Here is a 16,709-nt window from a genome sequence, read left to right on the forward strand (position 1 = left end):
CCTCAAAGGACATTTCTACCCTGCCCTCACCCCAATAGACATGTATTATGCTGAATAGTCACGACTAGTCGACTACTCACCCTGCTGCTCCTCCTTTGGACATTTCCCATCCCCTCTAATGGACGTTAACCCTGCCCCCACCCTCAATGGACATTTATCATTGTATTTATATCTATTTGTATTATTTTACTTCACTTTGTCCTGCGTTGTTGGAGCTCGTGCCCTGTAATTACATCTGCAACCATGTGCATTATGTGACTATTAAACTCTCTAATCTCTAATGTCTAATCTAATCTCTAGACTGTTTTGACGTTGGGCTATGTATCAAAATGGCTTGTCAACAGGAAGCAGCGACAATACATTTTCAATTTATATTTTAGAAACATAAATGTAACTTTCAACATTAATTTCCAATGGTATTGTACGATTGACTTATTTTGATGATAGCCTATTCCAATAACAGAAATGTCCAAAAAATGTATCCCTGCCGACAAGGAGCTCTTAAAATTGTTGCAAAACAGGATTCAACATTGCCATCTAGTGGTATAAACGTGTCTTGTATTGCTATTGCCTAGTAGAGTAGTTTGTAACCACCACACCATGAGAAAATGGTTAGAAAACTTGCCAATTTACCCACAGACCGTGCACATTCGGAGTAGACATATTAACCCTCGTTGAATTTATGAAAGCATCTGACTTAACATGTGATTTCAATTTAATTGAGAAACGAGAGAGTGGCCTAAGAAGTCATTATTACTTTAAGTAAATGGCTTACCTTTAGAAGCTTTCAGCAGGTAGGCAAAGATGAGTGCCTGGTCAGCGAAAAGTAGCACACGCTATGTTACTGTTTCCCGCGACTGGGACTGACAGGTGCACACGAGACAAACAGAAATTAAGCCGATGGTGGAATACAAAAACTTTATTGTTCTCTTAATGTGACAAATTGGATAATCAAAACTACATTGCAAATAGATTTATGCAAATGATTTCTTGGAAAGAAAATTGAAATGTAGGTGTTTAAGTCAAGCAATCTATCCATTTGGAAGTCCTTTCATGTCCATTCAGTTCGGCAATGCTGGTCAGTATATGACCACTGTGGCCTAGTCATGGCCTTGTTCAAACTTGACTGAGTAGGATGGAGGAGCACCAGCATGGGACAAGGTGGCATAGCACAAATCATCTTCACCTTCCTGTTATTGTAACAAAGGGATGAGGACAAATGACTATTTGAAAGGAAACATCAAATCATCAAATCCTTTCAATAAACCACAATTCCAACGGTTACTCATTTATAACATGCTTATATGTTGTGTGCCAGCCCACTGTACTGTTTATGCACAGAAAACCAAAAAAGCACTATGGTGGCAAAGTGGAGGAAAAGTGTGAGGCAGCTACATAAAAACATAATTATGTCATGGTATTGCCTTTTCTTCTTCTCTTCTTCATAATGACACTGGACGGTGACCTTTGACCACAGCCCTCTGGGCTTCCACCCAGGCAGCTCTGACCCCTTTACTTGGAGGGAGCAATGGTTGTGGCTGGCATTTGATCGACCAAGCTCCTTGAGTTTAGAATCCACATAGAACAAACACTGCTGACACTTTACAAGGGCAGAGGACTCACTGCTCAGCTCAACCCCTTCACAAACTTCAGGCTTACTGAGATCTGGTGCTTCTTCTGGGTAATCCAAGTGTTTGTCTGTTTCTCCTTGTTCCTTTGAAGGATGAGGAAAGAGAGAGGTAGTTGAGGAATGATAGGTATGACAACATCGTAGTGAAAAAACTACGATTTGTGTCCGTTCTAAAACAAATTCAACATGCAAGATTATTCCCTTCTTTAGAGCGCAACATTTATTTCCCAGCCTTTGATTACCATGCAAATCACAAAAGTACATCCCTAATGTTGAATGACAAAACAAGCAAGAGAAGGGGAGAAACGTACCTGCATCTGTTAACTGTAGGTCAAGAGAGACGACAAGAAATGTCGTTCATTGTCATTCCAACCAAAAGTACAACTAGGGATATTGTTATGAAAGTCAATTATTTAACATTTTATTATATAGTACAATAATGATATTATTAATAATACATAACTCACACATAAGGCACCAGCAGCACATTCATTGGATCACGGTTAAGAGTTCTTTAAACCTGCCACCTGTTATTATGTATAATACAGAGAGAGATGTGAAACAGGATATATGGAAATGAGAAATGCTTTCGGGGGCGACTATATTCACATGCTCTCGAAAATGTTTTTAGAAATATACACAGGAGCTGTTGGCTGTAGATAATGACTCAGGCAATGCCACAGTAGTGAGTGTGAGAGTGACACACTGTATTTTGTGTCTCCCCTCTCTCCTTTTATGGTGAAACAATAGCTCCCACCTATGACCCTTCTGTGATGGTGCATCATTTTCATATACACTATCATACCTATAGCTGTCATAGGTTTGTAATGTGCTCCAATTGCAGGTGTAGATAAGACTGATCTGGGTGGGCATATCTGTCCTAAGATCTGTAACCAACATGTTACGTCTGTCGGGAGCACAGAGGTTATGAGAGTTATGTTCATGCAAGATTTTGTTCTGGGTATTCCAGATTAGGTTGGGCCTAACTGGCAGGAACCGCTGGTAATTGCAAAAGTATATTTAAGATATTATTGAATTATTGCAATTATCATGTGGGTTTGCAAATGGTCTGAGAGGAACAGATGTTGACAGACTACAGGAAGAGGGTAGCAGAAATCAGGAAGCAGAGAGAGGAAATATGAGGTAGTGTATCAAGGTGGAAGTAAAGTCACATACTGTAAGTAAACTGTGATATTAACAAAACATATTTTTAAAGTAACAGTGGTGTAAAGTACTTAAGTAACAATACTTTAAAGTAATACTTAAGTAGTTTTTGGGGTATCTATACTATATTCATATTTGACTACGGCTCAAGCTCATTAGCATAACACAAAATGTGAAAAAATATTCTTAGACATATTTAACCTCCACACCTACACAAGTGTCTTCTTTTACTTTTAGTTCACTACATTGCTTAAGAAAACATTGTAATTTTTACTCCATATATTTTCCTTGACACCTGAAAGTACTCATTACATTTTAAATGCTTAGCAGGACAGAAACATAGTCAAATTCACACACTTATCAACCAAACATCCCTTGTCATCCCTACTGTCTCTGATCTGGCGGACTCACTAAACTGACATGATTTGTTTGTAACTGATGGCTGAGTGATGGAGCCCCTGGCCTTCTATAAAAAAGAAGAATAAAAAGAAAATGGTGCATTCTGGTTTGCTTAAGATAAGGAATTTGAAATGAGTTATACATTCACTTTTGATACTGAAGTATATTTTAAATCAAATACTTGTAGCCTTTTACACAAGTAGAATTTTACTGGGTGATTTTTACTATTACTTGAGTCATTTTCTATGAAGGTATCTTTACTTTTACTTAAGTATGTTTGTTGAGTACTTTTTCCACCACTGAAAACTAATATACACCAGACATGGTTAAAGAGAGAGATGTAGAGATGTAACAAGCAAAGTTTGACATGTGTTCTACCCTCTTGTGGCTTTGAGTCTATATTGACTCTTGTCAAGGAGTGAAATAGATTGGTGACTACTGATTGGTGACTGCTGACTAGATTCGGTAACTCAATTAAGGAAAACATTTATTTTATGTTTCAGACAGTGTACTTTTCATTTATTTCATTTAACCTAAAATGCAAATAGTTGAAGATGCTTGTTTTCAGAAAGGAGTAGATACAGTATCTTTAGTCTTTGATGTTGTGGCAGGATTTGTTTTTGTACTATGAGTAAATTATGATCCAATATGAAAACTAAATATAGGATTGTAACTGTAAACTATGGCAAAACATGTTATCCAGTAAATGTTTCTTCTTCTATGATTCTGCTAAGAGGGCGTACTCTCCAGCTATTTCAAACTTGATCTTGGTGCGCCCAGGTTCAACTTGGTTACCGGTAGATGTCACTGTTGCATATTGACGACTAGCTTGGACACCGGTATATGTCACTGTAGCGTATTGCAGACTAGTGTCCTCTTCCTGTAAGAGAGAGCTCAAGTCACTTTGAGCTGTGTGCACAGCAGGGTTGTCTTTGGTGCTATTTGCAATATTGCTTGATATTTTGGTAGTAAAGTGCATATTAGGCTACTTCACACTGCACTGGTTCAAACCAACTCACCTCATCCCTAGAAGGCTTTGTGATGACAGAATCTGTTTAATATGAGAGAATGAGGGAAAATAAAACACTGAACAAAAGGAGATAAAGGCAGTGGTGGTTTAGTTAACTCTCATACTCACAGACACATGGTGGGTTTTGGTCTTGCTGTTCAGGTGGGCTTCTGTTGAGACAATGCAGTACAGTCAGAAAGATATAGCCATGCATGAATAAAGAAAAATAATGTAAATCTAAAATGAATACACCAGTCTTACCCAGTATTTACAGGCCTGCCTTGAACCCCTTCAAAAGATACATAGAGATAATTGAGCAATTTTGAACATAATTCAAAGTAGCATTTGGAGCAAAATAAGAATGTGTTATGAGTAGACCTATCTGAAAGCACGCACCACACTTGCGTTGGAGAACACCCAGCACACACCCAGCTAGCAGAACCAGGAAAAGGGAACAAGTACCCAGACTGATGACGACGTGGAACTTTGTACCTGAAGAAACGGTTAGTGAATGAGGCTCCTAATGAAACTGACAGTGAATCATCTGTACAGTATAACCAAACCTTACAATGACTAGGATGTTAGTGCAAATAAGCCTTACTAATAGTGACTATTGAGATACTTAACAGTTTAGAGATGTTAGAAACGTATCAATAGCTGTACATTTAGAAGCAGAGTCATTCACTAAACTTGTATTTTGAAGTTCTTAGGACCACTAACAGCTCATTTAAAACCAAACCAATGATACTTACCACTTCCTTGGGGTGTGGCACTGTTGCTTGTCTTCTCCTGACCAGGTGTGATTAAACTGAACGCTGATGTGGAATTAGTAGCTCCTGGAGGATTTATGACTGAAATAAATAAAACATTGATATGTGTACAATAATAATATATTAGTCTTGCAGTACAACAGTAGACCGACAGAATATTGACACATTTGAAATCACAGAAATTGATGGGCTCTAGTCTTCCTCACCATCTATGGTGATACCGAGGGGTTCACTATGCTGTGATGTCACAGTATCTTCACCCTCTACCACCAGCTCCACAGCACAGGTGATGAAGATCTCTCCAGCACTGCTCCTCTTCCTCTGCAGTTCCTCTTCTGCCACTCTCCCCAAACAGCCATTGTCTTTGTAGGGTAGTTTTTTAAAGTGTGAGTCACCAATGTTCAGATAAAAGTAGCAAGAGGTGCCAGCCTTGGCCTCACATCGAAGATTGAGGTATTTCCCCATCTTAAACACATGAACACTGGGATTTCCAATTGGATCTGTTTGTAAATTGTGAAAGTAATTTATGAAGTCAATTAACAAGTGGGATGTGTACTATGGTAAACATGTGCTTTGGAGTACTGTAAAACTGCCACTTACCACCCACATTAAGTCTTCGAGCATCACTAGGTTTTGAGGTTTTGATCGTTTCACCTTCTCTGTTCTGTACAATTACACAGCTGAGATCTACTTCAGTCTTGTTCCACCTTTTGAACTCATTCCAGAGCAACTTGAACTGGCAAGCACCCTGCTTGTAATCCAGTTTCCTTATAGGGTTGGGGTCGTGATCTTTGTAGAATTTGCACTCTGTGCCTTTTGGTGACTCACAGCGTATTGTAACAGGTGTAGCTACATTGATGTACCCAGGGGAAAATAGAATAGTGGGAGTGGGAACCAAATCTGTTAAGAGAAATAGAGAGAATCTATGAAATTATGAGTGATAAGAATCTTGATTCAGAATGTATTTGTATGTGGAGTATCACCTCCTTGTCTCTCTATTTACAACTAAATATATTTCATAATAAACATATGGCACTTTAAGCATTGTGCTAAACTACATTAGTTGTGAAAAGTAGTGTACAAATCTATCATCAAAAAAATACTTTTATGCCTAAAATAAATAAATAGCTGTTGAGCTGGACAATTAATGAAGTGACATTTGTTAATATGTACCTGCACAACTTTCTTTTACCGCAACACCGGCAACATCTACGAACAAGATAAAAACAACTTAGTGAGACATTTTACAAGCCTTACTATAAGGCATAATAAAGGCTCATACATACTTAGAACAAGTTATAAAGCATACATTAAGTAACATACTACCAAAACTTAAAATCCATGTAAAGAGATATTGATCCAAAGACCAAAATAGTCGAATACTCACAAATGAGAAGAATAAAAGAAAAATACATATTTTCCACTTTCTTCCGTCAGTGAAGTGAACTCCACACATAGATTGTCATGTGAGAAAACTGATGTGTGTTTGGTAGGACACAGAAAAACCTACAGAGGAGGATATGGAGACTCACGAGTGATGTTGTGACAGATCACTAGTGACGCTGAAGAAAATGACCTTATTTTCATTGACCACTAAGGGGCTGTCCATGTGGTCCACCCTACATTAAACTTACTGAAAATATAGGTAACTACAGCACAGCTATTTCAAATATGAGAACTCTTGTGATTAATTGATCAAATAAACTTGTTGACTTTTCAAAGAGTTACTTTATACTATACACACACAAATAAACACAACCAAAACTAGATACGCAGTAGCTTAACAGCAACATCACCCTAACATCTGCTAGGCAGGACACTAGAGATACGGGCCATAAACTTATATTTCTCCCTTAAGGTGACCTGACCTCAACCCCCAACCCCCTCCATCAGTTATCCACGGCTCTCTCCCTTCATCAATACCTGACACATGTATTTCACTTCCCTGCACTCAACACATTCCAAGCTCAGTTGCACAGTCTATATACCTTCCTCCTATAACCATTAACTTCTGGTGTAGACCCTCTAAACCTCAGCACTCCATCACTGACATGAATAAGTATATTTTCATATTCTCAGAATCCAACACAACACACTCGTTGACATGATCAACTGAGTTCAGTTACTGATGTATTGTGTTTATTTGAATTTGGATAATTTGATGGATAGTTTCTTGTTTGAGATTAATTCACCCCACGTCTTTTATAGTTTTGTAATGGAGGTGACTAATGCTTCTCCAAATGAGGAAGTGGCAGATACCTTGATCCATGTCTGTTTAGTTAACATAATACATATTTCCAGTCAGAGTAACCAGTCTGTGCCAACTAAGTCATGGCTTGGATTGCATCCATAGATCACATTACTTTTATGGATTTTTGTCAAACTTCGTTTTTAGATGCAAATCTAAGCATTGAAGAAATGCAAAACAGGAATAAAAATATATTTTAGTTGTTTTTTATTTCATCACCAATAAATTGTTTCATGTTTTTTGGTAAATCACAGGAGGAAAGGTAATGGATTGTTCCTCAAATAATTAAGATTTCTGTGATAGTACTGGATAACATTGACATCAACTCCTTGTAGGACGCACCAGTTTCTTTTAAAAGGTTGGACATTTTTTTAATGTGAATCTTGCAATATATACAGAAATTATACAATTGACATGTTATTTATTTAAATTGTAGTATGATAGATCTTGTTCTCATCCATCTGGGTTTGAGGGCTAGGGACAGTGTTAGAGGACCAGTTGCAGCACAATGGCTTATTGTAGCACATCTCAGCTTAGATCATGACCACAAATCCATTACTGTGTCTTTCCACACCTCTTCATGTTCTCTGACAAGTCATTTCTGTTGATGGATATAGACATGAGCTTCATACAGTATGAAGATGTGAATAGCAAGCCGTATGCTGGGTTGTTTGCAGGGGTGATGTTGGTGCTTCTCCTCATCTCTAGAAATAGAAGTGTACCTGTATGATCAGTACCCTGACTGTGGTCACATCTACGTGACAAACAGACTCGACACACTCTGCTAAATCTCAGGTACAACAGTGAACATCATGAGTCATCGGACCGTTGAATGTAAATATAATATATAAACTCATTACACATGAAACACTTTGCATAATATAAAATACATTAACAAGCAGTGGGGAGTAAAGAGCATTGTTCTACACACACATATTGCAGCTTAGATGGGTTTTGGTCAAGACATGACAATTCACCAGTACATTCAAACAGATAATATAGAAACAGCTGTAGAACATTTTTAGGATCTGGGGACCCATGCCAAATCTTTTCAGTCTCCTGAGGAGGAAAAGGCGATGTCATGCCCTCTTCACGACTGTCTAGTTGTGTTTGGACCATGAAAGTTTGTTGGTGATGTGGACACCAAGGAACTTGAAACTCTTGACCTGCTCCACTACAGCCCCTTTGATGTTAATGAGGGCCTGTTAAGCGATCCTTTTTCTTTAGTCCACGATCAGCTCTTTTGTCTTGCTCACATTGAGGGAGAGGTTGTTGTCCTGGCACCACACTGACCTCCTCCCAATAGGCTGTCTCATTGTGGTCCGTGATCAGGCCTACAACCGTTGTGTCATCAGAAAACTTAATGATGGAGTCGTGCTTGGCCACGCAGTCGTGGATGAACAGGGAGTACAGGAGGGGACTAAGCATGCACCCCTGAGGGTCCCTGTGTTGAGGGTTAGTGTGGCGGATGTTTTATTGTCTATCCTCACCACCTGGGGTAGCCCGTCAGGAAGTCCAGGATCCAGTTGCAGATGGAGTTGTTTAGTCCCAGGGTCCTTAGCTTAGTGATGATGATGCTTTGTGGCCACTATGGTGTTGAATGCTGAGCTGTAGTCAATAAACAGCATTCTCACATAGGTGTTCCTTTTGTCCAGGTGGGAAAGGGCAGTGTGGCGTGCGATTGAGATTGTGTCATCTGTGGATCTGTTGGGACGGTATGCGAATTGGAGTGGGTCTAGCGTATCCTGGAGGATGCTGTTGATGTGAGCCATGTGAGCCTTTCAAAGCACTTCATGGCTACTGACGTGAGTGCTACAAGGCGGTAATCATTTAAGCAGGCTACCTTCGCTTCCTTGGGCACAGGGACTATGCTGCTTGAAACATGTAGGTATTACAGACTCGGTCAGGGAGAGGTTGAAAATGTCAGTGAAGACACTTGCCAGTTGTTCCGCACATGCTCTGAGTACACGTCCTGGTAATCCGTTAACAACACACATTGACATGATCAATTGAGTTCAGTTACTGATCTATTGGTTTTATTTGAAATTGGACAATTTGATGGATATTTTCTTGTTCGAGCTTTTTCACACCACGACTTTTATAGCTTTGGTGACTAATGCTTCTCCAAATGAGGAAATGGCAGATACCTTGATCCATGTCTGTTTAGTTAACATAATACATATTTCCAGTCAGAGTAATCAGTCTGTGCCAACTAAGTTATGGCTTGGATTGCATCCACAGATCACATGACTTTTGTGGAGTTTTGGCAAACTTAGTTTTTTGGAAGCAAATCCAAGCATTGAAGAAATGGAAAACAGGAATCCAAATATATTTGAGTTTACCAACTGGGCCACATAACAGAGACATGATCAAAATGAGTTCATTAACTGATTAATTGTGTTTTATTTGTAGTCGGACGTTTTAGACTACAAATAAAACACGTTTCAGCACCCAACTTCTCTCCAGTCATGTTACGCAGGTGACTAAAGTTTCTCCAAATGAGGAAATGACAGATACCTTGATCCCTATCTGCTTAGTTTATATAATATATCTTTTCAGTCAGTGTAACCAGTTTGTGTCCGGTAATGGCTTGGATTGCATGCATTGAACACATTACTGTTGTGTATTTTTGGAAAACTTTGTTTTTTTGGAGTCAAATCCAAGTATTGCAGATTTGTAGACAAATGGAAAACAGGAATCAAAAAGTTGTTTTTCATTTCATGACCACCAATGAATTGTTAAATTAAAAAAACCCAGGTGGAAAGTTTAAAAGTTTTCTGTTCCCCAAATAACAGTTATGTATTGGTTAACATTGACAGCAACTCCTTGCAGGTTGCACCAGCCTCATTTTAGTGTTTGGAAATGTTTGAATTTTGCAATATATACAGCACTTACCATTATGTTATTTATGTTAAATTATGGTTTTGAGGGCTAGGGACAGTGTTAGGGGACCAGTTACAGCCCAATGGCTTATTGTAGCACATCTCAGCTTAGATCATGACCACGATTCCACTACTGTGTCTTTCCACACCTCTGCACCTATGCATGTTCTCTGACAAGTCATTGTATATTGATAGATATAGACATGAGCTTCATATGAATAGATGTATTGAGAGCCCTTCGTGGTGTTGTTTTTTCAGGGGTGATGTTAGTGTAGATGTGGGACACCCATTTCTACTTTGCCATCTCCTCATCTCTAGAAATAGAGCTGTATCTGTATGAGTGTAATGAATACTCAGGGAGGAAAAAGGTGTAGATTCACGCGCAGAGCGTGGGAGATGTTTATTAAGCATTCGCAGAAGGCAGGAATCGTGGTCACAGGCAATGGTCAAACACAGGTAGGCAGTCAAAAACAAACAATACCTCACAACCATACAAACAGAAAGAACTGAACTAAATATGGAGCTGATGAGACCAGGTGAGAAACGAACACAGGTGAAATCAATGAAGAAAATGAAAGTCAGGGCTATGTTCCAGAACACAAAGAAACAGGGCTACGTTCCAGAACACAAAGAAACAGGGCTACGTTCCAGAACACAAAGAAACAGGGCTACGTTCCAGAACACAAAGGGGCTACGTTCCAGAACACAAAGAAACAGGGCTACGTTCCAGAACACAAAGAAACAGGGCTACGTTCCAGAACACAAAGAAACAGGGCTACGTTCCAGAACAGAAACAGGGCTAAGAACACAAAGAAACAGGGCTACGTTCCAGAACACAAAGAAACAGGGCTACGTTCCAGAACACAAAGAAACAGGGCTACGTTCCAGAACACAAAGAAACAGGGCTACGTTCCAGAACACAAAGAAACAGGGCTACGTTCCAGAACACAAAGAAACAGGGCTACGTTCCAGAACACAAAGAAACAGGGCTACGTTCCAGAACACAAAGAAACAGGGCTACGTTCAAGAACACAAAGAAACAGGGCTACGTTCAAGAACACAAAGAAAAAGAACACAAGGTTGACTTAAAAAAAAGTAAAGCAGAACCTTACAATGAGCAGTACCCCCACTGTGGCCACGTCTACATGACAAACAGACACAAAACACCCAGCTAAAGCTCAGGTAGATCAATGACCATCATGAGACAGACCGTTGAAACACAACAGCTGTGTAATCTAAACAACACAATTTCTCTTCCAGAGAAAAGAAACAACATTTCCAACAATTATTTACAATATACTGTACAAGCTTTATTTTCACTGGAAAAACACAACATACTAGAGCAGAAAAAAATGTAATGCTAATAAAATTGCTATATTTTACATATACAAACACATTACACATTAAACACTGTGTATAGTATAAAAATACATTCACAAGGTGCATGGAAATTGCAAATTGTTCAAATTGAATAACTTCTCCTCCTATTGACTTCTGGTTTATAAAAACATTGACACATCATACTCTCCAGCCATATCCAACTTGAACTCCCCAGCAAGGTCACATCCTTATAGCATAGTGCAGACTTGAGTTCTCTTCCTGTAAGAGAGCGAAAACATACCACAATGCACCATAAGCAGTGAACAGTTACACTATAACCATAGTGGATAGTAAAGAGTACAGTTATACTCTACACACACTGTTTGCAGCTCATTTGGGTTTTGCCAGTCAAGAGCAGTTTCCAGTACATCCAAACAGATGATAGGAAAATGTTCAGTTAAATAAATAGATCACTCTCACCTCCTACTGTTATTTCCTCATTCATCACCTTCAGAAACAAAAGTATAATGAGAGCGTAACTAACAGGCCCTGATTGTAGCTGACAACAGCCTTTGGAACAACATACAAAATGGAGTATTTTTTAAGCAAAAGGCACTTGCCGTGTCTACACCAGAGAAAACACAGGAGAGATTCCACCAGAAGGATGAGAACATAGATACCGGCACGGAGACCGATGTAGAGGGGGATCATTGAGGAAGGGTCTGGAAGTGAAAATGACATCATGTATCATGTTCATTTCACATCAATGTTCTAATGTCCTGCAATTGTGAGCATCTATGTCTAAACCACCTAAATGTACATCCCTGATCCACCTCTATGCAGACGACACCATTCTATATACTTCCGGCCCGTCCTTGGACACTGTGCTATCTAACCTCCAAACGAGCTTCAATGCCATACAACACTCCTTCCGTGGCCTCCAACTGCTCTTAAACGCTAGTAAAACCAAATGCATGCTTTTCAACCGTTCGCTGCCTGCACCCGCACGCCTGATCATCATTCTTAAATGGAAGACGTTTGGAACCACCAAGACTCTTCCTAGAGCTAGCCGTCCGGCCAAACTGAGCAATTGGGGGAGAAGGACCACGGTTATGGAGGTGACCAAGAACCCGATGGTCACTGTGACAGAGGTCTAGAGTTCCTCTGTGGAGATGGGAAAACCTTCCATTTGGACAACCATCTCTGCAGCACTCCACCAATCAGGTCAGGTCAGATGGAAGCTAATCCTCAGTAAAAGGAACAGCCCGCTTGGAGTTTTACAAAAGCCACCTAAAGGACTCTCAGACCATAGGAAACAAGATTCTCTGGTCTGATGAAACCAAGATTGAACTCTTTGACCTGAGTGCCAAGCGTCACGTCTGGAGGAAACCTGGCACCATCCCTACAGTGAAGGAATGTGGTGGCAGAATCATGCATCGGGATGTTTTTCAGGGGCAGGGACTGGGAGACTAGTTAGGATCGAGGGAAAGGTGAACGGAGAAAAGTACATAGAGATCCTTGATGAAAGCTTGCTCCAGAGCACTCAGGACCTCAGACTGGGGTGAAGGTTTACCTTTCAACAGTACAACGACCTTAAGCACACAGCCAAGACAACGCCGGAGTGGCTTCGGGACAAGTCTCTGAATGTCCTTGAGTGGCTCAGTCAGAGCCCGGACTTGAACCCGATCGAACATCTCTGGAGACCTGAAAATAGCTGTTCTGCGACGCTCCCCATCTAACCTGACAGAGCTTGAGATGATCTGCAGAGAAGAATGAGAGAAACTCCCCAAATACATGTGTGCCAAGCTTGTAGCGTCATACCCAAGACAACTTGAGGCTGTAATCGCTGCTAAAGGTGCTTCAACAAAGTACTGAGTAAAGGGTCTAAATACTTATGGGTCTAAATACTTATAAATACTTATGTAAATTTGTTATTTCATTTATTTAGTTGTATAAATTTGCACACAAAAATGAAACATGTTTTTGCTTTGTCATCATGGGGTATTGTGTATAAACTGATGAGGCGTTTAAAAAAAATCAATTTTAGAATAAGTAACGTAACACATTTTGGAAAAAGTCAAGGGGTCTGAATACTTTCTGAATGTACTGTATGCATGAAGATATTGTAGTGTAGACACCCTTCTTTTTACACGTACTGACAGGGTAGATCATCACTTTATGGAAGGGTTATCATTAATTCATTATGCCGCTGTCTCACCCTTATTCCAATGCCAACCTTGGCATACAGCAAGCAATGTTTTCAAATGTGTGTGTTGTATTGAAATGATTGCAGCCAACAATTGGTATTAATTGGTATTGCAGAGGTATCCTCTCCTTCTCTCCTCCCTCTCTTTCGCCGTCTCTCATTTGGATGGTGTTGATGTGGAGGTCAGAGATAAAAGCTGGCCTGTGACAGATGTTCTGAACAGGATATCCTCCCTGTAAGACGCCCCTAACATTGCTGAGACTGTTTGCCATGGTATGAACAACCGTCACGTGGAGCTACGGGCTCCCTCCTCTGCCTCTGCTCTCCTTGTTCTCTCTCTCTCTCTCTCTCTCTCTCTCTCTCTGCTATTCCATCTATATCACTCTGTTCTCTCCCTTTCTCCCACCATCCTCAGACTTCTCCAAGATCCCACCACTCTACACACCGACCTCACGTTGTCTTATAGTGATGAGAATACACACACAAGACATCAACAATGAGGTGTCATGTCACCATCATTACCCAGGTAATGAGCAAATGAGCCATGATAATTTAAGGAGCAGGTGGAGATATATCACTGTAGCCCACAGCACAGAACACTGAATCAAGAGATAGAGGCAGCTGCAGTGCACCCTATTGGAGAAAATCCTTTTAACCCTTAATCTCACAGGTAGAGCTGGGAGGTTTACATTAAAACAGACTGTTCTTTAAAGGAAGAATAATAAACTTAGCAAATAGGGAAAGGAGGGAAGAGATCACTCTTTCCCTCTCAGCCGAGGATGGATGAACAGTCTCTTTCACATACTCATCTAGGAAAGTGACTACAAAAGCCAGCCTATCAGAGATATGTGGCACATACTACAGCAGGTCCACAGGAGGGGAAAACAATAGAACCTGAAAGCCACATTAAACCCAGCCAGCAGGACATGACGACTCAGCTAGGAGATTAGGAGAGGGGAAGAGTGGAGGGAGACAGAGAGGATCCCTGTCTGTCTCCCCACACCGCCCCCGACCCTCTGTGACTCCACCCTCCAAGAGAAATGACATATGGGGAAAAGACCAGAGTAAAGAGCATAACACCATCCTGGGGACAAGCGGGCAGGGCATGTCTGACTGAACAAACACAACCTGTGCATGAGCATCTGTGCATGACTGGTTAACACATGGCAGGTGTGTGCGCGTGACTGTGTGTGTAATTATATTGTTAAGTGTTAAGTGTAACCCGTCCTGTACAATGGAGGGAGGGAGACAGGTTGAGAAAAGGAGGAAATTAACGAAAGAGAGAGAGGCAGAGAGAAATTGACACCATCCTCAGTCAACCATACCTTGCGTCTTCGGTCCCTCGATCGATTCCTCTTCTTGTTCTTCTCCTCCTCCTTATCCTTCAGCTCCTGAGCTGCGAGCTCCGCTAGGTCCTTGTTCTTGCGTAGCTGCTTGGCGGCTTGTGCCATGGTGCAGCAGCTGCTATCGCCGTAGCTCCAGTCGTCACAGTAGCGGTCCCCGTCCCTGCCCCAGCCCAGGCTCTAACGACGGCTGTGGCTGCCACTGCGTGTGTGTGACGGTGGCGCTGGGAGCGCCTGTGTGTGTGAGACCGAGCCCCCAGCAGCCACAAATGAGATGCTGCTAGTGTTACTGCTGCTTCTCATCCAGTAAGGCTGTGTTGCACTGATATGCCTCCCCTCCCCCTCACCCAGCACAGACCAGTCACGCAGTCCTGTGCTCAGCACGGTGGGGATCCTGCTGCAGAGCTCCCTCTCTCTTTCTCCCTCTGGTATGTCCTCCTCTGCTTCTCTCTATCCTCCTCCTCTACTGTCCTCTACTTCACTGACCAAGCTGCTGAGAACTGTGTGTGTAAAATACAATTGTAAGGGCACACGAACTGCAGATTCCTTCAAATAATTTTGTCTCTTCTTGCCTCTTCCACGATTCCACGATTCCCTCAAAGGAAAAGGACAGCAATCCTGCAGTATAGCAGAAATGTTGTTATTCTTCAATCAAATATATAAACTGGGTGGTTCGAGCCCTGAATGCTGATTGGCTGACAGCTGTGGTATATCAGGTCATATACCACGGGTATGACAAATAATGTATTTTTACTGCTCTAATTACGTTGATTACTAGTTTATAACAGCAATAAGGCACCTCAGGGTTTGTGGTATATGGCCAATATACCACCGCTAAGGGCTGTGTCCAGGCACTCCGAGATGCGTCGTGCTTAAGAACAGCCCTAGCAATGGCATATTGCCTATATACCACACCCCCTTGGGCATTATTGCTTCAATATACAGCCTTTTCTTGCTCTGTTCTAAATGCTATTCTATAAATCTTTGGGTTTTCAAAGATGCATAGACAATTGTTGGTATGTATTTCTCTGTGTGATTTATTGACATGGAGTAGTACACAAGCAGTAAGATGGGGCTGTGTTCACCCTAGCTGATCAGGTTCTGTTATGTTTTACAGTCAGCAACAGACAAGGAATAAACATCAAAAACATGTGTGTTTCATAAAAATTGCATGCATGTTGCCACCCTGTCTTCTCCCTCTCCTTTTCACTGTAGAACAAATAATGAATCATTCCAGAACTAATGAGGACCTCACACACGCATCGATCGAGGGAAAAGAGACCAAGGGCAAACATGAAGTAAAAGGCATATTCTAGTCGCTCCATTTATTTATATTCCAGTCACACTAAATGTAATCTCAGCGCTATATGTGGGATCCTTCTCAACGCCGGAGACATAGAAACAAAGGATTACACTGACATCATGGTGGGGGTCTCACTCACTTTTCATAGACTTAAGACAGCAGCCACTAGACCGGAAACACATTAGTCATATTTATTTACGGTTGTCATGAGCCAATATATCAGCACACCTGCATTCAACTGCCTGGCTTGAGAATGCAACTGAATCACTTTGCTCATTCCAGTTAGCCTACCCAGAAAATGAAGCCTTAAATCAATACTGAGCATAGGGAACACATATTCAAATATATAAAACTGTGCATTCCTCAGCCAAGCATTTTTATTTAAAAAAGTATTTAAAAGTGTTTCCCATTAAGGACTCATAGATGAATAGGGGA

The 16,709-nt window shown here is 40.9% G+C and overlaps 1 protein-coding gene and 1 long non-coding RNA gene across 5 annotated transcripts; both read right to left on the reverse strand.

The window, feature by feature from the left end:
* Window positions 1-904: 904 nt before the first annotated feature.
* LOC121840154 lies at window positions 905-2,638 on the reverse strand. Its single transcript, XR_006079428.1, has 3 exons — window positions 2,098-2,638; window positions 1,942-2,014; window positions 905-1,714 (listed from the first exon to the last, which is right to left on the reverse strand). It is a non-coding gene; the product is annotated as an uncharacterized LOC121840154 (long non-coding RNA).
* Window positions 2,639-3,432: 794 nt separating this feature from the next.
* On the reverse strand, window positions 3,433-15,631 carry LOC112220390. Of its 4 annotated transcripts, none has more exons than XM_042302377.1 (10): window positions 14,954-15,631; window positions 6,146-6,181; window positions 5,573-5,872; window positions 5,179-5,437; window positions 4,955-5,053; window positions 4,599-4,694; window positions 4,464-4,491; window positions 4,332-4,372; window positions 4,213-4,244; window positions 3,433-4,073 (listed from the first exon to the last, which is right to left on the reverse strand). In XM_042302377.1, the coding sequence occupies exons 3-10, from the start codon at window positions 5,594-5,596 to the stop codon at window positions 3,912-3,914; spliced, it is 741 nt and encodes a 246-aa protein (XP_042158311.1). In that variant the 5' UTR covers window positions 5,597-5,872; window positions 6,146-6,181; window positions 14,954-15,631; the 3' UTR covers window positions 3,433-3,911. The 4 variants fall into 4 exon arrangements, with proteins under 4 accessions (XP_042158311.1, XP_042158310.1, XP_042158309.1 ...); XM_042302376.1 differs by lacking the exon at window positions 14,954-15,631 and adding an exon at window positions 6,360-6,815 and having other exon boundaries at window positions 5,179-5,334; XM_042302375.1 differs by lacking the exon at window positions 14,954-15,631 and adding an exon at window positions 6,360-6,805 and having other exon boundaries at window positions 4,955-5,038; window positions 5,179-5,472.
* Between the last annotated feature and the right edge of the window lie 1,078 nt (window positions 15,632-16,709).

This window comes from Oncorhynchus tshawytscha, linkage group LG20 (genome assembly GCF_018296145.1).
Source record: "Oncorhynchus tshawytscha isolate Ot180627B linkage group LG20, Otsh_v2.0, whole genome shotgun sequence".
Classification (NCBI taxonomy): domain Eukaryota; kingdom Metazoa; phylum Chordata; class Actinopteri; order Salmoniformes; family Salmonidae; genus Oncorhynchus; species Oncorhynchus tshawytscha.